This window comes from Bombina bombina, chromosome 1 (assembly GCF_027579735.1).
Source record: "Bombina bombina isolate aBomBom1 chromosome 1, aBomBom1.pri, whole genome shotgun sequence".
In the NCBI taxonomy this organism is placed as follows: domain Eukaryota; kingdom Metazoa; phylum Chordata; class Amphibia; order Anura; family Bombinatoridae; genus Bombina; species Bombina bombina.
In genome coordinates, this window is record NC_069499.1 from 1,178,715,560 (window position 1) to 1,178,742,803 (window position 27,244).

The 27,244-nt window shown below is 39.8% G+C and overlaps 1 protein-coding gene across 1 annotated transcript in view; it reads left to right on the forward strand.

Annotated features, from left to right (window-relative positions):
• LOC128663866 (C-type mannose receptor 2) overlaps nucleotides 1-27,244 on the forward strand; it is a 347,089-nt gene that overhangs the window by 293,669 nt on the left and 26,176 nt on the right. The window contains exons 21-25 of the mRNA XM_053718428.1: nucleotides 6,338-6,501; nucleotides 7,597-7,705; nucleotides 8,653-8,891; nucleotides 8,976-9,144; nucleotides 21,959-22,108. Coding sequence (XP_053574403.1) covers nucleotides 6,338-6,501; nucleotides 7,597-7,705; nucleotides 8,653-8,891; nucleotides 8,976-9,144; nucleotides 21,959-22,108 — 831 coding nt within the window. The remainder of the gene's footprint in view (nucleotides 1-6,337; nucleotides 6,502-7,596; nucleotides 7,706-8,652; nucleotides 8,892-8,975; nucleotides 9,145-21,958; nucleotides 22,109-27,244) is intronic.

The window sequence follows — 27,244 nt, forward strand, 5'->3', positions numbered from 1 at the left end:
AGAATGAGCTGTAATTCTCTGAGGCGGGGCTTGACCTGACTCCAAATAAGCTTGATGAATCAAAATCTTTAACCACGAAGCCAAGGAAACAGCAGAAGCCTTCTGACCTTTCTTAGAACCAGAAAATATAACAAATAGACTAGAAGTCTTCCTGAAATCTTTAGTAGCTTCAACATAATATTTCAAAGCTCTTACCACATCCAAAGAATGCAAGGATCTCTCCAAAGAATTCTTAGGATTAGGACACAAGGAAGGGACAACAATTTTTCTATTAATGTTGTTAGAATTCACAACCTTAGGTAAGAATTTAAATGAAGTCTGCAAAACCGCCTTATCCTGATGAAAAATCCAAAAAGGAGATTCACAAGAGAGAGCGGATAATTCAGAAACTCTTCTAGCTGAAAAGATGGCCAAAACAAACAACACTTTCCAAGAAAGTAGTTTAATGTCCAAAGAATGCATAGGCTCAAACGGAGGAGCCTGCAAAGCCTTCAAAACTAAATTAAGACTCCAGGGAGGAGAGATTGATTTAATGACAGGCTTGATACAAACCAAAGCCTGCACAAAACAATGAATATCAGGAAGTTTAGTAATCGTTCTGTGAAATAAAACAAAAAGAGCAGAGATTTGTCCTTTCAAGGAACTTGCAGACAAACCTTTATCCAAACCATCCTGAAGAAGCTGTAAAATTCTAGGAATTCTAAAAGAATGCCAAGAGAATTTATGAAAAGAACACCATGAAATGTAAGTCTTCCAAAATCGATAATAAATCTTTCTAGAAACAGATTTACGAGACTGCAACATAGTATTAATCACTGAGTCAGAGAAACCTCTATGACTAAGCACTAAGCGTTCAATCTCCATACCTTCAAATTTAATGATTTGAGATCCTGAGGGAAAAAAGGACCTTGAGATAGAAGGTCTGGCCTTAGTGGATGTGGCCAAGGTTGGCAACTGGACATCCGTACAAGATCCGCATACCAAAACCTGTGAGGCCATGCTGGAGCTACCAGCAGCACAAACGATTGCTCCATGATGATCTTGGAGATCACTCTTGGAAGAAGAACTAGAGGCGGGAAAATATAAGCAGGTTGATAACACCAAGGAAGTGTCAATGTATCTACTGCTTCCGCCTGAGGATCCCTGGACCTGCACAGGTACCTAGGAATTTTTTTGTTTAGATGAGATGCCATCAGATCTATTTCTGGAAGCCCCCACATCTGAACAATTTGAGAAAACACATCTGGGTGGAGAGACCATTCTCCCGGATGTAAAGTCTGACAACTGAGGTAATCCGCTTCCCAATTTTCTATACCTGGGATATGAACCACAGAAATTAAACAGGAGCTGGATTCCACCCAAACAAGTATTCGAGTCCCACCCTGATGATTGACATATGCCACAGTTTTGACATTATCTGTCTGAAAACAAATGAACGGTTCTCTCTTCAACAGAGGCCAAAATTGAAGAGCCCTGAGAATCACACAGAGTTCCAAAATACTGATTGGTAATCTCACCTCTTGAGATTTCCAAACTTCTTGTGCTGTCAGAGATCCCCAAACAGCTCCCCAACCTGAAAGACTCGCATCTGTTGTGATCACAGTCCAGGTTGGATGGACGAAAGAGGCCCCTAAAATTATACGATGGTGATCTAACCACCAAGTCAGAGAAAGTCAAACATTGGGATTTAAGGATATTTATTGTGATATCCTTGTATAATCCCTGTACCATTGGTTCAGCATACAAAGCTGCAGAGGTCTCATATGAAAACGAGCAAAGGGGATCGCGTCCAATGCTACAGTCATGAGACCTAAAACTTCCATGCACATAGCTACTGAAGGGAATGACTGAGACTGAAGGTCCGGACAGGCTGCAACCAATTTCAAACGTCTCTTGTCTGTTAGAGACAAAGTCATGGACACTGAATCTATCTGGAAACCTAAAAAGGCTACCCTTGTCTGAGGAATCAAAGAACTTTTTGGTAAATTGATCCTCCATCCATGTCTTCGAAGAAACAACACTAGTTGATTTGTGTGAGATTCTGCAGAACGTAAAGACTGAGCAAGTACCAAGATATCGTCCAAATAAGGAAACACTGCAATACCCTGCTCTCTGATTACAGAGAGTAGGGCACCTAGAACCTTTGAAAAGATTCTTGGAGCTGTCGCTAGGCCAAAGGGAAGAGCAACAAATTGGTAATGTTTGTCTAGAAAAGAGAATCTCAGGAACTGATAATGATCTGGATGAATCGGAATATGAAGATATGCATCCTGTAAGTCTATTGTGGACATATAATGTCCTTGCTGAACAAAAGACAATAGTCCTTATAGTCACCATTTTGAAAGTTGATACTCTTACATATTGATTCAAAATCTTTAGATCCAAAACTGGTCTGAATAAATTCTCTTTCTTTGGGACAATGAATAGATTTGAATAAAACCCCTGACCCTGTTCCTGAAACGGAACTGGCATGATTACCCCTGATAACTCCAGGTCTGAAACACACTTCAGAAAAGCCTGAGCCTTTACTGGGTTTACTGGAATGCGTGAGAGAAAAAAATCTTCTCACAGGCGGTCTTACTCTGAATCCTATTCTGTACCCCTGAGAGACAATACTCTGAATCCAATGATTTTGGACCAAATTGATCCAAACATCTTTGAAAAATTTTAATCGGCCCCCACCAGCTGAGATGCAATGAGGGCCGCACCTTCATGCGGACTTGGGGGCTGGTTTTGATCTCTTAAATGGCTTGGATTTATTCCAATTTGAAGAAGGTTTCCAAATGGAAGCAGATTCCTTGGAGGAAGGATTAGGTTTCTGTTCCTTATTTTGACGAAAGGAACGAAAACGGTTAAAAGCTTTAGATTTACCCTTAGTTTTTTTTATCCTGAGGCAAAAAAACTCCCTTCCCCCAGTAACAGTTGAAATTATTGAATCCAACTGAGAACCAAATAATTTATTACCTTGGAAAGAAAGAGATAGCAATCTGGATTTAGAAGTCATATCGGCATTCCAAGATTTAAGCCACAAAGCTCTCCTAGCTAAAATAGATAAAGACATAGATTTAACATCAATTTTGATAATATCAAAAATGGCATCACAAATGAAATTATTAGCATGTGGAATCAACTTAACAATGCTAGACAAATCATGATCTGATACTTGTTGCGCTAAAGTATCCAACCAAAAAGTTGAAGCAGCTGCAACATCAGCCAAAGAAATAGCAGGCCTAAGAAGATGACCTGAATATAAATAAGCTTTCCTTAGGTAGATTCAAGTTTCCTATCTAAAGGATCTTTAAAATAAGTACTATCTTCCGTAGGAATAGTAGTACGTTTAGCAAGAGTAGAGATAGCCCCATCAACTTTGGGGATCTTTTCCCAAAACTCCAATCTAACTTCTGGCAAAGGATACAATTTTTTAAACCTTGAAGAAGGAATAACAGAAGTACCAGGCTTATTCCATTCTTTAGAAATTATATCAGAAATAGCGTCAGGAACTGGAAAAACCTCTGGAATAACCACAGGAGGTTTATAAACAGAATGTAAACATTTACTAGTTTTAATATCAAGAGGACTAGTTTCCTCTATATCCAATGTAATCAACACTTCTTTTAACAAAGAACGAATATACTCCAATTTAAATAAATAAGAGGATTTATCAGTGTCAATATCTGAGGCAGGATCTTCTGAATCAGATAGATCCTCATCAGAGAAGGATAATTCAGTATGTTGCTGGTCATTTGAAATTTCATCAACCTTATGAGAAGTTTTAAAAGACCTTTTATGTTTATTAGAAGGCGGAATGGCAGACAAAGCCTTCTGAATAGAATCAGAAATAAATTCTTTTAAATGTACAGGTATATCTTGTGCATTAGATGTTGAGGGAACAGCAACAGGTAATGAACTACTACTGATGGAAACATTATCTGCATGTAAAAGTTTATCATGACAGCTATTACAAACCACAGCTGGAGGTATAATCTCCACTTAGCTTTGGTAGAACTGTTATCAGGCAGCAGGGATCCAGCAGTGAATTATGAGACAGGAACAGATTGAGACATCTTGCAAATGTAAGAGAAAAAAACAACATATAAAGCAAAATTATCATTTTCCTTATATGGCAGTTTCAGGAATGGGAAAAAATGCAAACAGAATAGCCCTCTGACATAGAAAAAAGGCAAGAGGCAAATAGGAATGGGGTCTAAAATAATGAAAATATTTGGTGCCAAGTATGACGCACAACAAACAGAAAAATATTTTTTGGCGCCAAAAACGTACAGAAATGACACACTCGCGTCATAGATGACGCAACCTTGTGAAAGGACTCGGCGTCAACTAAGACGCCGGAAATGACGAATTTGCGTCAACGAACGTAACTTCGCGCCAAGAATGACGCAATAAACTTTAGCATTTTGCGCCCTTGTGAGCCTAATTCTGCCCGTGATTTAGAAAAAAGACAGTCAATTGAAAAAAGTCTATACCCCAGGTAAGAAATAAATTTCTAAAAAATGCATTTCCCAGATATGAAACTGACAGACTGCAAAAGGAAATATACTGAAACCTGAATCATGGCAAATATAATAGTACAATACATATTTAAAACTTTATATAAATACATAAAGTGCCAAACCATAGCTGAGAGTGTCTTAAGTAATGAAAACATACTTACCTGAAGACACCCATCCACATATAACAGATAGCCAAGCCAGTACTGAAACAGTTATCAGTAGAGGTAATGGAATATGAGAGTATATCGTCGATCTGAAAAAGGGAGGTAGGAGATGAATCTCTACGACCGATAACAGAGAACCTATGAAATAGATCCCTGTGAGGAAAACCATTGCATTCAATAGGTGATACTCCCTTCACATCCCTCTGACATTCACTGTACTCTGAGAGGAATCGGGCTTCAAAAATGCTGAGAAGCGCATATCAACGTAGAAATCTTAGCACAAACTTACGTCACCACCTCCATAGGAGGCAAAGTTTGTAAAACTGAATTGTGGGTGTGGTGAGGGGTGTATTTATAGGCATTTTGAGGTTTGAGAAACTTTGCCCCTCCTGGTAGGATTGTTTCTCCCTTTCGTCACTAGCTCATGGACTCTTGCCATTTACATGAAAGAAAATACTGTACATTCACAATATGGTCAGTTTTAAAACTTAAATTTATGTCACTTTAAAGGGATACTAAACTCACATTTTTCAATCATGATTCAGATAGAGATTCAGATAGAGCTTCAGATATTTAACAATCAATAAGCAAGCATAACCCAGGTTCTCAACCAAAAATGGGCCGGCTCCTAAGTTTTACATTCATTTTAAATAAAGATAGCAAGAGAACGAAGAAAAAGTGATAATAAGAGTAAATGATAACGTTGCATCTGAATCATTAAAGAAAAAAAATGGATTTAGTATCCCTTTAACTATTTACTTACACAGGCAATGTTCTTAACTGTGCTTTTGAGTTTAACAGAAAAAGAATGTAATCCCAGTACTATAATTATGAACAGATAATGCAGTCTATTCTGGTATTAAGTGGGAAGTCAATCACATCTAACGTTAGACAATGGTCAATTAAAGGGACACTAAATACTACATTTCATGCACCTCCCTCAGATTATGGGTGCAGTCATTTTGGAACAGGTATCTGAAGGTGAGTGCTGCCCATATGCAAACACGTCAGCACTAGAAGATACATTTCAACACTGTGGCAGCCGTGACTAGAGGGCGGGCAAGATTATGAGTGGATCGCTTAAAGTTACACGCAAGCTAAAATGGGTTTATTGCGGGTGTTTCTGCTTGTATTACAAGTTGAAAGTAAACGTGTTCACTTGAGCGCAATCGTGATTGATGCTAGAATGATTACCGTGGCCTCAGAGCCCTGGTTAACTGTTTCACAAAACAAAAAAATACATAACAAGGTACTTACACTCAAAATAACACTATCTAATAGATATATGTAGAAATATGTATTTATGAATAAGTAGAACATATTCTGCTATGTGAAGAACATTGGAATGTGAAATATTCATATTTTCATGTCAGGTTAGCACACATGAGAATATGCATTCTGGCTTGTGCGCGAGTAGGGTATTTCTTTCCACTTTTTTGCTCTATTGACTTCTTTTAGGGAATACGTTATCGCAAAAACGGTTTGCTATCAACTTGTATTACGAGCGCAACCCGACGCGCACAAAAAGCTTACTTCTTTCAGAATTAACCATTGAGCTGGAAAGTTAAATAAAGCTCCACTTGTAATCTGGCCCTTAGTGTTTAATGTCCCTTTAATACATTTCTGTTGTTATAACATTTCTCAAACTTTTTTTCTCTCTAGCTTTTATCACATCCATTATTCCCACTATATCATTTGACTTATGGATTGGTCTCCACAACAACCGCAGGAAGTTCCAATGGGCGGATGGTCAGCCTTTGAGCTATACCAACTGGGCTCCCAGGGAACCATCTGGATATGGTCCATCCAGCAGCAGTGACAAACCGGTATATTTCACCAGACACTCAGTGTGATAAAATGATTTATTAAGATTCACAAGTATTTCTACATATTTTGTAGCCAATAAATTGCCCTCTGAGCAGAATATCTTTTTTAATATAATCTACTTTATACAGTGGCCTTTTTCTGTCTGGGGAGTATGTACAAAGTAAGAGTAACTCTCTGGCTTTTAAATATCTTGTAAGTAGTGGAATGGAGACAACTATAAGAAAACAAATTAATAATATATATATATATATATATATATATATATATACACACACACACACACAAACTTTGGAGCCCTTTTCACTCAAATACTTGAAAACAATAGAATTATTTTTTATTAAATTTTAATATTTATATATATATAATATTCATAAATACCTTCAGGTTAGCACAGTTGGTCTAATGCGTGTTGGATTAGTGCGCAACGATAATTGTTCCAGTTTGCGCTCTCCATCGAAGTCTATGGGGAAAAGAAGTTTGCATGAATCTGTTGGTCGCTCTACAAATAATAAATAATAATGGTCGCGATATCTGAAATCCAGAAGTTAGGGCATGTTGGCTTTCGCACACATCTTACTTTCAACTTGCAATATGTGCGCTAACCTACACGTGTTAGCGAAAGTGCTAAATAGCACACCACTTGTAATATGTCCCTGAATCTCTCCATTTAAAAAATATAAGCCAATAGTTCCAAACATTATATCCTATATCATGAGTAGAACCATTTTTAGACACTGCCTCTGTTCTTCACTCCATTAATACACAACACACAATAAGAAATCATGAGCATAGAAGTTGCTTAAATTTTTTTAAAATACAGTATTTGTAACAATTAACTTGTTTTTAAGTTATATGTATTTGCCATCACTCCATGTGTATTTTATTGACATAATTTGCTCTTTTTTTTTACTCAATTAGATGCACTAAAAATTGGATAATATTGTTAGATGCCACTGCAGTTAACTATACATTTTTAAATACCGTTCATGTTTAAATTCAAAGGCTATAATCAGGTTAATAAAGACCAGTGAGTCTGATATTATGCATGTAAATTGGCTGGAAAGGTGAGATTTACACAATTCTGCATGTCCTAGATTAACTGTGCTGTGGTCTGGCATGGGCCCCCATCTCTGTTCACCGGACGCTGGGATGACAGGAACTGCTTGGAGGAAAAGCAAGGATACATTTGCCAGATTAGCAAAGGTATGAGCAAGTAAAAGGAAAACAGTAGTGACTACAGTCCTCACAATTTCTTTCAAATTGAAGATAGGGCCGGATTGGCCTACCAGGATACCAGGAGATTTCCCGGTGGGCTTCTGCAGCTGGGGCTGGAAAGCTACAATTTAAAGGGGTGATTATTGAATGCAATTGGGTTGTAGGGTTGCTATATAACATAAATTTGACATTTTAATTTAATTCAAAGTAATATAATTTAATTTTGAAAAAAGTATTGTAGAAGGAGTGTCCCAGTAATATCCTTTAAGAAAATGGGGCATGTGCATTCTACTGACTCAGCAGAAAATAGTGCTGGTCTTCATATTTTTCCAGGGCTGCTTTTTATTCCCAGTCCGGCCCTGGTTTAAGAGCTTCTTTATTTAAATCAAATCAATTTCCATGTAGCGATCAGAACATTGCAATTAAAACATTCATACAGAGAGTATGTACATCCTTACAAAGAGTGCCAGATACAGATTACTCACTTTCTCTTTTTCAGAACAGTCAGTTTCATCTATCAGACCATGATTAGCTATGCCCCCCATAGATCAGAATTGTTCCCACTAATCAGGCCTACCAGCCCCTTATATTTTGCAGCAAAGTCATATTCAAACATCCTCCCAAGTCAGGGTCTTATATCATCTACAGTTAAGGCTCACCAATCAAGGTCATACATAACACTTCACTAGAGATAACCATACCTGCATTAAACAATTACATTCTCTATTATTTTAGCTATTTCTACTGGGGGAGTTGAATCTAACATATTATCTAATGTCTCTCTCTACCCTGCCCCCCACATTACTTAACAATTATCTTTATATTCTTGTCTTTTTAATTTGTACCTACTTCTTTACTCTCTAATGTGTATTTGCACATCTTATATTCACTGTACACTTATTCTATTCTTATATTTCAATTTACACTTTCTTTAGTCCCCACACTAAACCCCCCTTCTGAGCCCTTTCCTCCTCCCCCTGGCTCCACCCTTTCATACAGGAACAATTCCTACCTGATCCTACAGAAGCCGATGAGCTGGTCAGATGCTCGTTTGCTATGTGAAACCCGGAATGCCACACTGAGCAGCATCCTTGACCCCTTCCAGCAGGCATATCTGACCATGGCTGTTACTGGCCTACAGACCCCTCTGTGGATTGGACTGTCCAATGAAGAGGTAGGGTTAATGCAGGACCCTAAGCTAAATGTTACATTATTGGACCAGTCATATGGGATAACGAGACTTTTCATTGATTTAAAGGGTGGACGGTCCCACACCTGGCTAACAGATAATGTCCTCAGTTACACCAACTGGAGGGATGGAGAGCCTCAACACCTCAGTGCGTGTGTATATATGGATTCCAAAGGAACATGGAGCACAGCAAGCTGTGAAAGCAAGCTGCAAGGAGCTATCTGCAGCTACAATGTTGGTAAGTCTAGTGTGCATTAACTAAAACCCACCGGCCCAAACACTTTTCACTTTCCAAAGTATGTGCACATAAACCACACCAGCACACGTCATTACTTGTAGTCCTTCTCATGCTCAGTAATAAAAGTAATTGGTGAGAGCTGTGTTCAACTTGATTTCAATATAGTCTACTGAAAGAGATAGAAGTGAGAGAGGAAATGGAGAGACTGAATCAATAGTGATGCGCAAAAAAACATATACGTAGTAGAGTGACAAAGAAGAGGAGGTGATAAAGGATGGACAGGACAAGAGAGATAATTAAATTGTCAGTACAAGTACATGTTAGAGATAGGGAAAACAAATAGAAAGAACGATAAAAGAGAAAAGGGTTGATCACAATAGGCATAACAAAAACATGGGAAACAGGTGTGTGCAGAATTGGAAAAACATTTATTCAACAAATATATTAAATCTGAATTCTAAGTTTTTGATGGTGTGGGGTTCGAAACACTGCATCCTTTTTTAAATTAGCAATATGGTAACAACCTCAGGAAGGTGTTTAGTTTGCTGTGTATTCAGGTCTCATTCTAACCACTCCCCTGGTAGTTACAACCTAGCTCTGTGTTCAGGTGACAAATATTTGACTGCAGAGGCCACTGTCATAAAGTGACACAAACATGGGAGCTTGCATGGAGTATACTGGAGCACATACACAGGAGACTACACAATGTTCAAAAAGTAAAAGTAAAGAAGAATGAGGAGAAACCAGCTGCTCAGTTTAGTCTAATCTTCTAGGTTGATAATTATTACAGTGTGACATAGGTCAGTAGAAACATATACAAGTGGAGTGCAAATGATAGCATGGGCTACAATATCAATATTGCATATATATTTCGCAAACAAAACAATATACAGATATTTATAGAAATATATATTTCTCCTGTTAAGTGTAGTCAGTCCACGGGTCATCATTACTTCTGGGATATTAACTCCTCCCCAACAGGAAGTGCAAGAGGATCACCCAAGCAGAGCTGCTATATAGCTCCTCCCCTCTACGTCACACCCAGTCATTCTCTTGCACCCAACTAATAGATATGATGTGTGAGAGGACTGTGGTGATTATACTTAGTTTTTATATCTTCAATCAAAAGTTTGTTATTTTAAAACAGCACCGGAGTGTGTTGTTCCTTCTCAGGTAGAATTTGAAGAAGTTTTTGGATGATTTTAGCCGGCGTAGTTAAGATTCATTTTGCTGTTCTCGGCCATTCTGAGGAGTGAGGTAAACTTCAGATCAGGGGACAGCGGGCAGGTTCACCTGCAAAGAGGTATGTTGCAGTATATTATTTTCTGAGGAATGGAATTGACTGAGAAAATACTGCCAATACCGATATAATGTAAGTTCAGCCTTAAATGCAGTAGTAGCAACTGGTATCAGGCTGTTATGTATATATGTTTACACTTCAGTATTCTGGGGAATGACACTTCACTGGGATAATACTATATGCCTATAACTTTTAGCCTAACTTGCAGTGGGAACGTCTAGCAACAGGCTGTTTAATGACATTTCATGTTATTTGATTTAAACGTTTTGCTGGCATGTTAAATCGTTTAATTATCTGAGGTACTGGGTGAAAAATTGTTTTGGGCACTGTTTTTCCACTTGGCTGTCGTTTATTTTAATTTAAGACAGTTTACTGAACTTCCCTCACTGCTGTGTGTGAGGGGGAGGGGCCTATTTTGGCGCTTTTGCTACGCATCAGAAATTCAGTCACAAGTCTGTTTCTCTCCCTGCATGATCCGGATCGTCTCTACAGAGCTCAAGGGTCTTCAAAAATTATTTTGAGGGAGGTAATCACTCACAGCAGACCTGTGAGATTGTGCTTTGACTGTGATAAAAAACGTTTATATTTTGTACATTTTTTTCTGCTATTAAGGGTTAGTTATCCATTGCTAATGGGGGCAATCCTTTGCTAAATTTATGCCTTTACCGGGAAAAAATTTGGTTTTTATAATTTCTCCGGTTCATTGTTATTCAACTGTCATAGTTTTTTTCTGTGCTTCTTAAAGGCACAGTGCGTTTTTCATATTACTTGTAAATTGAGTTGAAAAGTATTTCCAAGCTTGCTAGTTTAATTGCTAGTTTGTTAAACATGTCTGACTCAGAGGAATATCTCTGTGCTATATGTGCAAAAGCCAAGGTGGAGCCCAATAGAAATTTATGTACTAATTGCATTGATGCTACTTTAAATAAAAGTCAATCTGTACAAATTGAACATCATTCACCAAACAACGAGGGGGAAGTTATGCCGACTAACTTGCCTCACGTGTCAGTACCTGCATCTCCCGCTCGGGAGGTGCGTGATATTGTAACGCCGAGTACTTCAGGGCGGCCATTACAAATCACGCTACAGGACATGGCTAATGTTATGACTGAAGTTTTGTCTAAATTACCAGAACTTAGAGGTAAGCGAGATCACTCTGGGGTGAGAACAGAGTGAGCTGATAATATTAGGGCCATGTCAGATACTGCGTCACAATTTGCAGAACATGAGGACGGAGAGCTTCAATCTGCAGGTGACGGATCTGATCCAAATAGAGTGGATTCAGACATTTCAAATTTTAAGTTTAAACTAGAAAACCTCCGTGTACTGCTAGTGGAGGTATTAGCGGCTCTGAATGATTGTAACACCGTTGCAATCCCAGAGAAATTATGTAGGCTGGATAGATACTATTCAGTACCAGCGAGTACTGACGTATTTCCTATACCTAAGAGGCTTACAGAGATAATTACTAAGGAGTGGGATAGGCCCGGTGTACCCTTTTCCCCCCCTCCTGTATTTAGAAAAATGTTTCCAATAGACCGCCACCACACGGGACTTATGGAAGATGGTCCCTAAGGTGGAGGGAGCGGTTTCTACTCTGGCTAAGCGTACCACTATCCCGGTGGAGGATAGCTGTGCCTTTTCAGATCCAATGGATAAAAAATTAGAGGGTTACCTTAAGAAAATGTTTGTTCAACAAGGTTTTATATTGCAAACCCCTTGCATGTATTGCGTCTGTCACGGCTGCGGCCGCATTTTGGTCAGAGTCTCTGGAAGATACTCTTGACTCAATAACTATAGATGAGATTTCAAATAAGCTTAAAACCCCTTAAGCTAGCTAATTCATTTATTTCAGATGCCGTAGTACATTTAACTAAACTTACGGCTAAGAATTCCGGATTCGCCATTCAGGCACGTAGAGCACTGTGGCTAAAATCCTGGTCAGCTGATACCACTTACTTCTAAATCTAAATTACTTAACATTCCTTTCAAAGGGCAGACCTTATTCGGGCCCGGTTTGAAAGAAATTATCGTTGACATTACAGGAGGTAAAGGCCATGCCCTGCCTCAAGACAGAGCCAAACCTAGGGCTAGACAGTCTAATTTTCGTGCCTTTCGTAACTTCAAGGCAGGAGCAGCATCAACTTCCTCTGCACCAAAACAGGAAGGAACTGTTGCTCGCTACAGACAAGGCTGGAAACCTAACCAGTCCTGTAACAAGCGCAAGCAGGCCAGAAAACCTGCTGCTGCCCCTAAGACAGCATGAATTGAGGGCCCCCGATCCGGGAACGGATCTAGTGGGGGGACAGACTTTCTCTCTTCGCCCAGGCTTGGGCAAGAGATGTCCAGGATCCCTGGGCGTTAGAGATCATATCTCAGGGATATCTTCTGGACTTCAAAATCTCTCCCCCAAAAGGGAGATTTCATCTTTCAAGGTTGTCAACAAACCAAATAAAGAAAGAGGCGTTTCTACGCTGTGTACAAGATCTTTTGCTAATGGGAGTGATCCACCCGGTTCCGCGGTCGGAGCACGGACAGGGGTTTTACTCAAATCTGTTTGTGGTTCCCAAGAAAGAAGGAACCTTCAGACCAATCTTGGATTTAAAGATCTTAAACAAATTCCTAAGAGTTCCATCGTTCAAAATGGAAACTATTCGGACAATCTTACCCATGATCCAAAAGGGTCAGTACATGACCACAGTGGATTTAAAGGACGCTTACCTTCACATACCGATTCACAAAGATCATTACCGGTATCTAAGGTTTGCCTTCCTAGACAGGCATTACAGTTTGTAGCTCTTCCATTCGGATTGGCTACGGCTCCAAGAATCTTCACAAAGGTTCTGGGCGCTCTTCTGGCGGTACTAAGACCGCGAGGAATTTCGGTGGCTCCGTACCTAGACGACATTCTGATACAAGCGTCAAGCTTTCAAACTGCCAAGTCTCATACAGAGTTAGTACTGGCATTTCTAAGGTCGCATGGGTGGAAGGTGAACGAAGAGAAAAGTTCTCTCTTTCCGCTCACAAGAGTTCCCTTCTTGGGGACTCTTATAGATTCTGTAGAAATGAAGATCTACCTGACAGAAGGCAAGTTAACAAAGCTTCAAAATGCTTGCCGTGTCCTTCATTCCATTCAACACCCGTCAGTGGCTCAATGCATGGAGGTAATCGGCTTAATGGTAGCGGCAATGGACATAGTACCCTTTGCACGCCTACATCTCAGACCACTGCAATTGTGCATGCTAAGTCAGTGGAATGGGGATTACTCAGATTTGTCCCCAACTCTGAATCTGGATCAAGAGACCAGAAATTCTCTTCTATGGTGGCTTTCTCGGCCACATCTGTCCAGGGGGATGCCATTCAGCAGACCAGATTGGACAATTGTAACAACAGACGCCAGCCTACTAGGTTGGGGCGCTGTCTGGAATTCCCTGAAGGCTCAGGGATCATGGACTCAGGAGGAGAGTCTCCTTCCAATAAACATTCTGGAATTGAGAGCAGTTCTCAATGCCCTTCTGGCTTGGCCTCAGTTAACAACTCGGGGGTTCATCAGGTTTCAGTCGGACAACATCACGACTGTAGCTTACATCAACCATCAAGGAGGGACACGAAGCTCCCTAGCGATGATGGAAGTATCAAAGATAATTCGCTGGGCAGAGTCTCACTCTTGCCACCTGTCAGCGATCCACATTCCTGGAGGTGGAGAACTGGGAGGCGGATTTCCTAAGTCGTCAGACTTTTCATCCGGGGGAGTGGGAACTTCATCCGGAGGGTCTTTGCCCAAATACTTCGACTTTGGGGCAAACCAGAGATAGATCTCATGGCGTCTCGCCAGAACGCCAAGCTTCCTTGTTACGGGTCCAGGTCCAGGGACCCGGGAGCGGTCCTGGTAGATGCTTTGACAGCACCTTGGACCTTCGGGATGGCCTATGTGTTTCCACCCTTCCCGATGCTTCCTCGATTGATTGCCAGGATCAAACAGGAGAGAGCATCGGTGATTCTAATAGCGCCTGCGTGGCCATGCAGGACCTGGTATGCAGATCTAGTGGACATGTCATCCTGTCCACCTTGGGTCTCTGCCTCTGAGACAGGACCTTCTAATTCAGGGTCCTTTCAAACATCAAAATCTAATTTCTCTGAAGCTGACTGCTTGGAGATTGAACGCTTGATTTTATCAAAGCGTGGATTTTCGGAGTCAGTAATTGATACCTTAATACAGGCTAGGAAACCTGTTACCAGAAAGATTTACCATAAAATATGGCGTAAATACTTACATTGGTGCGAATCCAATAGTTACTCATGGAGTAAGGTTAGGATTCCTAGGATATTGTCTTTTCTACAAGAGGGTTTAGAAAGGGTTTATCTGCTAGTTCCTTAAAGGGACAGATCTCAGCTCTGTCCGTTCTTTTACACAAACGTCTGTCAGAAGTTCCAGACGTTCAGGCTTTTTGCCAGGCTTTGGCCAGGATTAAGCCTGTGTTTAAAACTGTTGCTCCACCATGGAGCTTAAATTTAGTTCTTAACGTTTTACAGGGTGTTCGTTTGAACCCCTTCATTCCATTGATATTAAATTGTTATCTTGGAAAGTTCTGTTTTTAATGGCTATTTCCTCGGCTCGTAGAGTCTCTGAGTTATCAGCCTTACATTGTGATTCTCCCGTATCTGATTTTTCATTCAGATAAGGTAGTTCTGCGTACTAAACCTGGGTTCTTACCTAAGGTTGTCACTAACAAGAATATCAATCAAGAGATTGTTGTTCCATCATTGTGTCCTAACCCTTCTTCAAAGATAGGAACGACTTCTGCCACAATCTAGATGTAGTCCGTGCCCTGAAATTTTATTTACAGGCAACTAAAGATTTTCGCCAAACTTCTTCCCTGTTTGTCGTTTATTCTGGACAGAGGAGAGGTCAAAAAGCTTCTGCTACCTCTCTCTCTTTTTGGCTTCGTAGCATAATACGTTTAGCCTATGAGACTGCTGGACAGCAGCCTCCTGAAAGAATTACAGCTCATTCTACTAGAGCTGTGGCTTCCACTTGGGCCTTTAAGAATGAGGCATCTGTTGAACAGATTTGCAAGGCTGCAACTTGGTCTTCTCTTCATACTTTTTCCAAATTTTACAAATTTGACACTTTTGCTTCTTCGGAGGCTGTTTTTGGGAGAAAGGTTCTTCAGGCAGTGGTCCCTTCTGTATAAAGATCCTGCCTGTCCCTCCCGTCATCCGTGTACTTTAGCTTTGGTATTGGTATCCCAGAAGTAATGATGACCCGTGGACTGACTACACTTAACAGGAGAAAACATAATTTATGCTTACCTGATAAATTCCTTTCTCCTGTAGTGTAGTCAGTCCACGGCCCGCCCTGTTTTTTATGGCAGGTCTAAATTTTTAAATTATACTCCAGTCACCACTGCACCCTATAGTTTCTCCTTTCTCGTTTGGTTCTCGGTCGAATGACTGGGTGTGACGTAGAGGGGAGGAGCTATATAGCAGCTCTGCTTGGGTGATCCTCTTGCACTTCCTGTTGGGGAGGAGTTAATATCCCAGAAGTAATGATGACCCGTGGACTGACTACACTACAGGAGAAAGGAATTTATCAGGTAAGCATAAATTATGTTTTAAAATAAAAATAATATTTTCTTATAAATGAAGAGCATAGAAATTTTAAGTATTCCTAACGCACCTTCAGCATTAGCAGCAGTTAATCTAGCGCAGCTTTTGGTTAGAGTATGAGCAATAAAAAGAAAAGGCTTTAGCACCCCTCATTAGAAGTCTATGGGGAAAGGGAGTAAGCTTGGTCATGATATTCGAAATCCAGAAGTTAGTGCGTCAGAGACTTTTGCTCGCATTAACTTTTTACTTTCAACTTGTGATACTAACACTAACACATGAGCGCTACTAACTTATCTTGTGTGCGCTTACCTCTCATCATGAGCAGACAAAATGTATTGCTCCACTTAAAATCCAGCCTTAGGTAATATTTGCCTCATATTTCCCACAACCAGAGATCAGGGACACCCCTCAATACCTGTACCCTCAATCAACAGCAATCATTAGTTTGAAATAAAATGAATAAATCAATCATTTGGTTTGCATAGGAATGGGAAAATATCATAACACAGAACTAATCCTCAAAATTTGCTGCCCTAGGCAAAGGGGTAGTTTGCCTAGGCAAAAATACAACCCTACCCCTACAGTATATTTCCTTACTATTGTAAGTCTATGCCATGTATCATTCATCCTTTCTGTAAAGAAGGGATTTCGACAATTACTTCTCAAACCGCAGCCCTACAATTTGAGGCTGAGGTACATCTACTAATGTTTATCACTGTTGTTTAATTGAACTGAAAGGGACATGAAACCATACATTTTTCTTTCATGATTTCTTTCATGATTCAGATAGAGCATGTAATTTTAGATAACTTTCTAATGGCTTTCTAATGGCTAGATTACGAGTTTTGCGTTATGAGTGAAAAAGCAGCGTTATGGGTTATAACGCTGCTTTTTCACTACCACTGCTATTACGAGTCTTGTCAAAAAAGCTTTACCGAACACTTTTTTGGCCGTAACGCAAAGTAACTTACGCAATTTGCGTAAAGTCTTTTTTTCAATGGGACTTCCATAGCGCCGATATTACAAGCTTTTTCTGGGAGGCCAAAAAGTGAGCGGCCTATCCCGCAAGGTTCGTAATGCAATCTAAAGTCAGTAGTTATTAGTTAAAGCTGTAACATAAAACTCGTAACTAAAGTGCTAAAAAGTACACTAACACCCATAAACTACCTATTAACCCCTAAACCGAGGCCCTCCTGCATCACAAACACTAAAATAAAATTATTAACCCCTAATCTGCCGCTCTGGACATCGCCGCCATTATAATAAACATATTAACCCTTAAACCTAACCCTAACACCCCCTAACTTTAATATAATTAAAATAAATCTAAATAAAACCTACTATTAATAACTAAATAATTCCTATTTAAAACTAAATACTTACCTATAAAATAAACCCTAAGCTAGCTACAATATAACTAATAGTTACATTGTAGCTATCTTAGGTTTTATTTTTATTTCACAGGCAAGTTTGTATTTATTTTAACTAGGTAGTTAGTAAATAGTTAATAACTATTTACTAACTACCTAGCTAAAATAAATACAAATTTACCTGTAAAATAAAACCTAACCTGTCTTACACTAACACCTAACATTACACTACAATTAAATAAATTACATTAATTAAATACAATTAACTAAATTACAAAAAAAACAAACACTAAATTACACAAAATAAAAAATAAATTATCAGATATTTAAACTAATTACACCTAATCTAATAGCCCTATCAAAATAAAAAAGCCCCCCCAAAATAAAAGAACCCTAGCCTAAACTAAACTACCCAATAGCCCTTAAAAGGGCCTTTTGAGGGGCATTGCCCCAAGAAATCAGCTCTTTTACCTGTAAAAGAAATACAAACACCCCCAACAGTAAAACCCACCACCCACCACAACCAAACCCCCCAAATAAAAACCTAACTAAAAAAAACCTAAGCTCCCCATTGCCCTGAAAAGGGCATTTGCATGGGCATTGCCCTTAAAAGGGCATTTAGCTCTTATTCTGCCCAAACCCTAACCTAAAAATAAAACCCACCCAATAAACCCTTAAGAAAACCTAACACTAACCCCCAAAGATCCACTTACAGTTTTTGAAGACCAGACATCCATCCTCAATGAATCCGGGAGAAGTCTTCATCCAAGCGGCAAGAAGTCCTCAACGAAGCCGGGAGAAGTCTTCATCCAAGCCGGCAGAAGTGGTCTTCCAGACGGGCAGAAGTCTTCATCCAGACGGGATCCTCTTCACCCAGACGTAGCATCCTCTTCAATCGAAGTCTTCTTCCAGAATGAAGGTTCCTTTAAATGACGTTGTCCCTTGAATTCCGATTGGCTGATAGAATTCTATCAGCCAATCAGAATTAAAGGTGAAAAAATCCTATTGGCTGATGCAATCAGCCAATAGGATTGAGCTTCAATCCTATTGGCTGATCCAATCAGCCAATAGGATTAAGCTTGCATTCTTCTTTTGGCTGATTGGAACAGCCAATAGAATGCAAGCTCAATCCTACTGGCTGATTGGATCAGCCAATAGGATCGAAGCTCAATCCTATTGGCTGATTGCATCAGCCAATAGGATTTTTTCACCTTTAATTCCGATTGGCTGATAGAATTCTATCAGCCAATCAGAATTTAAGGGATGCCATCTTGGATGACGTCATTTAAAGGAACCTTCATTCGGGAAGAAGACTTCGATCGAAGAGGATGCTCCGCGCCGGATGTCTTGAAGATGGAGCCACTCCGCGCCGGATGGATGAAGATAGAAGATTCCGTCTGGATGAAGACTTCTGCCCATCTGGAGGACCACTTCTGCCCATCTGGAGGACCACTTCTGCCGGCTTGGATGAAGACTTCTCCCGACATCGTTGAGGACTTCTTGCCGCTTGGATGAAGACTTCTCCCGGCTTCGTTGAGGATGGATGTCCGGTCTTCAAAACTGTAAGTGGATCTTCGGGGGTTTAGTGTTAGGTTTTTTTAAGGGTTTATTGGGTGGGTTTTATTTTTAGATTAGGGGTTTGGGCACTTGAAAAAGAGCTAGATGCCCTTTTAAGGGCAATGCCCATCCAAATGCCCTTTTCAGGTCAATGGGGAACTTAGGTTTTTTTAGTTAGGTTTTTATTTGGGGGGTTGGTTGGTGGGTGGTGGGTTTTACTGTTGGCTGTTGTTTGTATTTTTTTTTTTTACAGATAAAAGAGCTGATTTCTTTGGGGCAATGCCCATCAAAAGGCCCTTTTAAGGGCTATTGGTAGTTTAATTTAGGCTAGGGTTTTTTTATTTTGTGGGGGCTTTTTTATTTTGATAGAGCTATTAGATTAGGTGTAATTAGTTTAAATATCTTATAATTTATTTTTTTATTTTGTGTAATTTAGTGGGGTTTTTTTTTTGTAATTTATGTAATTGTATTTAATTTATGTAATTGATTTAATTGTAGTGTAAGGTTAGGTGTTAGTGTAAGACAGGTTAGGTTTTATTTTACAGGTACATTTGTATTTATTTTAGCTAGGTAGTAAATAGTTAATAACTATTTAGTAACTATTCTACCTAGTTAAAATAAATACAAACTTGCCTGTGAAATAAAAATAAAACCTTAGATAGCTACAATGTAACTATTAGATATATTGTAGCTAGCTTAGGGTTTATTTTACAGGTAAGTATTTAGCTTTAAATATGAATTATTTAGTTATTAATAGTAGGTTTTATTTAGATTTATTTTAATTATATTTAAGTTAGGGGGTGTTAGGGTTAGACTAAGGTTTAGGGGGTTAATAAATTTAGTATAGTGGCGGCGACGTTGGGGGTGGCAGATTAGGGGTTAATAAATGTAGGTAGGTGGCGGAGATGTTAGAGGCGGCAGATTAGGGGTTAATAATATTTAACTAGTGTTTGTGATGCGGGAGTGCAGCGGTTTAGGGGTTAATATGTTTATTATAGTGTTGGCGACGTTGGGAGCGGCAGATTAGGGGTTAATAAGTGTAGGTAGGTGGCGGTGGCGTTAGTGGCGGCAGATTAGGGGTTAATAATATTTAACTAGTGTTTGCGATGTGGGAGTACAGTGGTTTAGGGGTTAATATGTTTATTATAGTGGCGGCGACGTTGGGGCGGCAGATTAGGGGTTAATAAGTGTAGGTAGGTTGCGGCGACATTGGGGGCGGGAGATTAGGGGTTAATAAATATAATGTAGGTGTCGGCGATGTTGGGGCAGCAGATTAGGGGTTAATAAGTAGAATGTAGGTGTTGGCGATGTTGGGGGCGGCAGATTAGGGGTTAATAAATATAATGTAGGTGTCGGTGATGTCCGGAGCGGCAGATTAGGGGTTAATAATATAATGCAGGTGTCGGCGATGTCAGGGGCGGCAGATTAGGGGTTAATAAGTGTAAGATTAGGGGTGTTTAGACTCGGGGTTCATGTTAGGGTGTTAGGTGTAAACATAAAATGTGTTTCCCCATAGGAATCAATGGGGCTGCGTTACAGAGCTTTACGCTGCTTTTTAGCAGGTGTTAGACTTTTTCTCAGCCGGCTCTCCCCATTGATGTCTATGGGGAAATCGTGCACGAGCACGTACGACCAGCTCACCGCTGACTCAAGCAGCGCTGGTATTGGAGTGCGTTTTGGAGCACAATTTTGCTCTACGCTCACTTCTTGCCTAATAACGCCGGGTTTATAAAAACCTGTAATACCAGCGCTGTAGGAAAGTGAGCGGTGACAATAACGTGCAAGTTAACACTGCACCCCTCTTACCGAAAAACTCGTAATCTAGCCGTAATTTACTTATGTTGTTCTTTTGCTTCCTTTTGTTGAAAAGCAGGAATGTAAAATCGCTACTTGTGCATGTTTCTCGAGCACTATATGGTAGCAGTTAGATGTTATCCAAGAGCACTATTTCCTACCATGTAGTGCACCAGACACCTACCTACATATTTCTACAAATAAGAATATCACGGGAACAAAGCAAATGGGATAATAGTAAATTAGAAAGTTGTAAAATTCTATGCTCTGCCTGAATCACAAAAAAATGGGTTTAATATTTCTTTAAAGAAAAATCAAAAGTAAAAACGAATTTAGCGCAAATATTGACATTTGTTAGTAATAATTAACCCACTAAATGCTTGAGAGAGCATAACAATGCATTGCAGCTAAATTGTTCATTGTTATGGTACAAAGTTAGACATAAACTGCATAAAAATGCTCACATTTAGAGCGATGCATAAAAGCTACGCAGCCATATCGATTATATAAGTGATATGTTATTAATTTAATATGGCCACTAAACAACTGGGAAAAAAAAGATTTTTCTCACCATGAGCCTGTAGGCAAATTCAAAGGTTTCAGTTAAACAGTTTTATAGCCCTTAATGATGCACAAATGTACATATTTTCCATGGCTAAACGGGCCATTATAGTCGAAAAATTACATGATCTATTTGGTTAGAGCCATTTTAAGACTAACCATCTCTCAGGACCCATAGTGCACTGCTGGTTCCAAGCAGAAACTGCCGGCGATACAATCAGCAGAGCTAGTCACATGACTAGCGCTATTTATTGAATCAATGGCAGTTTACGCTCATGCACCAGTAGTACTCTGCGGGTCCCAATGTGTACTTCTACTATGTATTTAACCCATTTGCAGGGGTTAAACACATAGCATTAAAGGGGTCCCTAGTTTTAAAATGACATGTTCTAACAAATTAGATCATGTCATTTTTTAATTACCATGACCCTTTAAAGCAGTTTAAACTCCAACTATTTGTATTTTATATAATTACACAAATACTATAAATGACTAAATCTGACTCGTTATTATGCTTAGTAAATTTGTATGAGTTTCTGTAAATGCTGATCTGATAACAGACTTGCTTGTTGATTTACCCTCGTTACACTGACCTTGATATCCTTTCTACCTACCTGAGCAGAGTCAGTGAAGGCTCACAAGTGGAGCTCAGCTGGGACTTGCCCGAGGTCTTTTGGAGAAACTTCCTGGATTGCTTTCCGTGATTACTGTTATTCTTTCCACATGGAGGTCAGTGTAAGCCAGAAGGAGGCGGCCAAGAGATGCCAGAAAGGTAACTTATGTTAGAGTTTTTGGACTTGTAAATGTAGTAGAGTTGTTAGGTCCATAGGCAGCTTTCTAACCTAGAAGCAATCTTTGATTTTACTTTAGTAACATATATTAAAATCAGGATTCCGGGGTCTCCGTGCATCAAAACCCAGCTGTAAAGAACATGAACATTTAATAAACTAAAAGCAAAGAAAAAAAAAACAGTGTAAGATAAGAAAAACAGATGTGCCACATGGCCCAGTATTGTTGGAACAAAGAGAATGTTTGTAGTATACAGCAGTTACACTCACATGTATTGGAGCACCTCAAATGGTGCTGTAAGAGCAGTCTGGGATCTATAACAGTCACCCAGAAGACCGGCCTCCTAAGGATAGTGTAGAGTCTGTAGTGAAAATATATAAAAGACAAAAAGTGCCTATATGGCCTAGTACTGTTTAACCAGGATTTGAATGTCACAAGGAGTTCAATATTGCACTCACATTTGTTGTAGCATCTCCATTGATGCTATTAGAGCAGGCTGGGATCAATTCAGTCACCCAACAGACTTGGTACAGAGGCAAACAGGAGACCAGAGGCCTCAAGATGATTCAAGGGGCTCAGGAATATCCAAAGAGAATCCAAAAATAGCAAGTGTTTAAAAAGTAGTAAAAATTACTTTATTAAAACATTAAAAGAACTCAAGCCACGCGTTTCTCAGCCAGGGGCTGTTTCATCAGGCTTAATAAAATTGGTTACAAAGACTTGCTATATATAACAAACATATAATTAAGATAATTGGTAACATTTGATAGGGGTGGCCAAGAGAGGCTGTCAGCCTTCTCATGGCCAATCAAGTTCATTTGTAACAAAGTGTCAAATGTGTATAAACACTACCATGAACCTATAACAACAAGAATTTCATTCATAAAATAAAAGATAGCTAACATTTGATCCAGGCCCAAAATTCCCTCATATGTACATATTCAACCTTCATGATTGCAAATTCGTGGTTAAGGCTCAAGTTACAGCAATAAATCAGTGATTAGGTATAAACCAATTCATATAATAACAGCACAATCTATAATGATAACATTTTCATTTGTAGTGATGTGTATAATCCCAATAGTGATAGCTTTATCTTATCATACCTTCATCATTACAAATTCATAGTTAAAGCTCAAGCTGCAGCAATAAATCAGTGATTAGGTATAAAACAATTCATATAGTAACAGCACAGTCTATAATGATAACATACAATCATCATAACATTTTCATTTGTAGTAATGTGTATAATCCCAATAGTGATAGCTGTATCTTATCATATCATTCAGTTGATGTCACGTACTTTATTAAACTTGCTATGTTATATCGTAATATATTTAAAAACACATAGCGTCCTTCAATTCCTACTGCGCATGTCTAGTGTGATTTGTCAATCATAAGTATAAGTGTTCATAATTGGTCAAGTCCTAGTGTGTCATAGATAGCACTAATTAGTGATTGGTTGTAGTGAATGGTTGTCTCGATAGATGGGGGAGTGTCCACGATCACCGTGTTTGTCTCATCTGTCAATCTAGCAGGTATCGTGTGTATAGCTGTCTTAACACAGTCAAATAGACACAGCTGTTAAGTGTCACTTCCCTTACCCATAACCCCCAGTCATTCAGTCGAAGGGAAATGGAAAAAGAAGATAACACAAGGGTATAGAGGTGCCTGAGGTTTACTCAAAAAAACTGCCGAATTATAATAAAAAAGAGAGCGGGGTTGTGGACTCTCAATGCCCGGAAAGAAAGAAATTTATCAGGTAAGCATAAATTTTGTTTTCTTTCCTTTGGCATGGAGAGTCCACAACGTCATTACAATTACTAGTGGGAACCAATACCCAAGCTAGAGGACACATAATGAATAGGGAGGGAGAACAAGGCAGGAGGACCTAAACAGAAGACACCACCGCTTGAAGAACCTATCTCCCAAAAAAGGCCTCAGCCGAGGCAAAATAATCAAATTTGTAGAATTTGGAAAAAGTATGCAAAGAAGACCATGTAGTCGCCTTGCAAATCTGTTCCACAGAAGCTTCATCTTAGAAAGTCCATGATGAGGGAACAGCCCTAGAGGAATGATCCATATTCTCTCAGAAAGCTGCTGTTCAGCTGTCTCATAAGCAAAATGAATCATACTTCCTAACCAGAGGGAAAGGGAAGTAGACGTGGCCTTCTGACCCTCACGTTTTCCAGAGAAAACGCAAACGGGCAGAAGATTGTCAAAAATCTCAGTAGCTTGAAGGTAAAAATTTTAGAGCACGCACCACCTCAAGTTATGCAAAAGACTTTCCTTTTGAGAAGAGGAATTAGGACAAAAAGAAGAAACAACAAATTCCTGATTAATGTCTCGATCCGATACCACCTTAGGGAGAAAACCCAATTTAGTACGAAGGACTGCCTTATCTGCATGAAAAATAAGGCTGTGAATCCCATTGCAGAGCTGAAAACTCAGAAACTCTGCGAGTGGAATAGATAGCAAGAAGAAACAAAACCTTCCAAAATAACAAGATTATATCAACAACATGCATAGGCTCAAACAGAGCCTGCTGCAAAACTTTAAGAACAAGATTAAGGCTCCAAGGAGGAACCACAGGATTAAACACAGGCCTGATTCTGACCAGGGCCTGAACAAAAGCTTGAACATCTGGCAAATCTGCCAGACGTTTGATCAGAAGAATAGACAGTACAGAAATCAGATCCTTCAGAGTACTGACTGACAAACCTGTCTCCAGGCCATCCTGAAGAAAGGATAACATTTGGAGATCCTCACCCGGCTCCAGGAGAAACTTGCGCCAAAAAAGATATTTACACCATACCTTATGGTAAATCCTGCGAGAAACAAAAATACGAGCCAGAAGCATAGAATCAATGACCGTGTCAGAAAAACCACGTCTAGACAGAACTAGGCGTCCAATCTCCAAGCAGTCTGCTTCAGAGAATACAGGTCTGGATGGAGGAAAGGACCCAGAAGTAGCAGGTCCTTCCTCAGAGGAAACCTCCAAAGTGGAATATAAGATATCTTCACCAGATCTGCTAACCAGATCCTGCGAGGCCATGCAGAAGCTATTAGAATTACAGATGCTCCCTCCTGTAGATACGAGCAATGACTCTTGGAAGGAGAGCAAATGGAGGGAAAAATGAATATCAGAGAGAAGATCCAGAATCCGCTAGAGCATCTATCAGAGCGACCTGAAGATCTCTAGACCCTGAACCGTACTTTGGAAGCTTGGCACCGTGACGAGATGCCATCAGATCCACCTCGGGAATACTTCTGAATGGAGAGCCCACTCCCCAGAAGAAAAGTCTGTCTACTAAGAAAATCCGCCTCCCAGTTGACCATTTCTGGAATGTGGATGACAGATAGGAGACAAGCTTCTGACCACTGCAAAATGCGAGGCACCTCCGTCATCGCCACAGAGGTAATGATGTCCATTTGGATTTGAGAAACCGGACTAAAGATGAATGAGGAAAAGCTACCAAGGTATTGAGATTGCTCTCAACTCCAAGATGATTATGGGGAGAGAAGACTCCTTTCTGAGACCACAGGCCCTGAACTTACAGGGAGCCCCAAACTGCTCCCCAGCCTAACAGGCTGGCGTCCATAGTTCCTCCCTGGATTCACAATCACCCAGGAAGGATTCATGAAGCAAGTGCCCTGAGCCAGGTCTTCCTGTGAAATCCACCGCAAGAGAGATTTTCTTGAGGTGATCCAGATCTTTTCTGTGATAAATCTGAATAGTCTACGTTCCACAGACTAAGCATGCATAGAAGCAGGGTTCTCAGATGGAACTGAACAAAAGGAATGATGTCCATGGAAGCAACCATCAGACCAATCACCTCCCTGCACTGAGCCACTGATGGACGAATAGCAGACGGGAGAGAAAGACCTGAGGAAGAAATTTGGATTTCCTGATGTCCGTCAGAAAATCTTTCATGGATAGGAAAACTATGATTGTCCCTAAGAAACACACCCTTGTAGCCAGAACAAGGTAACTCTTTTCCAGACTATACATCTGTGGAAACGTAGAAAAGACAACAACATCTCTGTATGAGATTTTGATAGTTGAAAAGATGACACCTGAGCTCAAGATATCATCTAGGAAAGGCACCACAGCAATTCCCAGGGCTCTGACCACTGCCAAAAGAGCCCCCAGAACCTTTGTGAACATTCTAGGAGCTGTGCGAAGGGCAAGAGGAAATGCAAGAAACTGGAAATGTTTGTCCAGAAAGGCGAACCTCAGTAACTGAAGATGATCCCTGTGAATGGGAACATGAAGATACGCATCCTTCAGGACTATGGTCATCATGAACTGATCTTGGAAGGAAAAGTTTAATCTGGAAGGACAGAACCCTGAGGGAATTATTGATTCAATTGCACTACGGGAAACTAAACAACACTCCCAGGGAAGATAGGTCTCTACGTAGAATAATAAGGCCTCCTCTCTATCTGATTTGCAGATAACCTTGACAGGAAAAATCTGTGTCAGGGAGGATAAGGCCTAAAAACCTAACCTGAATGCCTGGGATACAACTTCCACAGTCTAAGGATCAGAGATATCGCGGATCCAAGCCTGATATAAGGCTGAATATGGTGAGGATATTAGAAGAACGCATTATGAAGAGCACCCAGCCACAGCTGGAATTGAACTCTTAACCTACAGATTTCCATAAATACAAAAGAAACCACTAAGCCATCATGGTACACCCTTAGATTCTATAAGAATAGAAAATCTGAGAAAAAGGGCAAAGAAAGGATAAATAAAGAATCAGGCACCGCACTTTGATGTTGTCTGTACTATGTCCTGAAGGGTGATCCTGTCACACCCTGGACTCAAACTAGAGTCTCCAGGTTTGATGTAATGAGTATTATTCCAGGGAGCCACTTAGACCTCTAACAGTTCCTATACGAAAAATAAATAATAACATAGTCATGGTTGTAAATCACCTCTATGAGAGAAATTGAAAACAACGCACATGTGCTTAAGAATACGTAAAGCACCAATATACCTTCACAAAGGAAATTAATTCCAACATATAATTAAATATAAGAATAAAGAAAATAACCATTGGAGTCCCAAGGTTATAAATCTATAAAATAAATAAGACCTATGAAAATCATC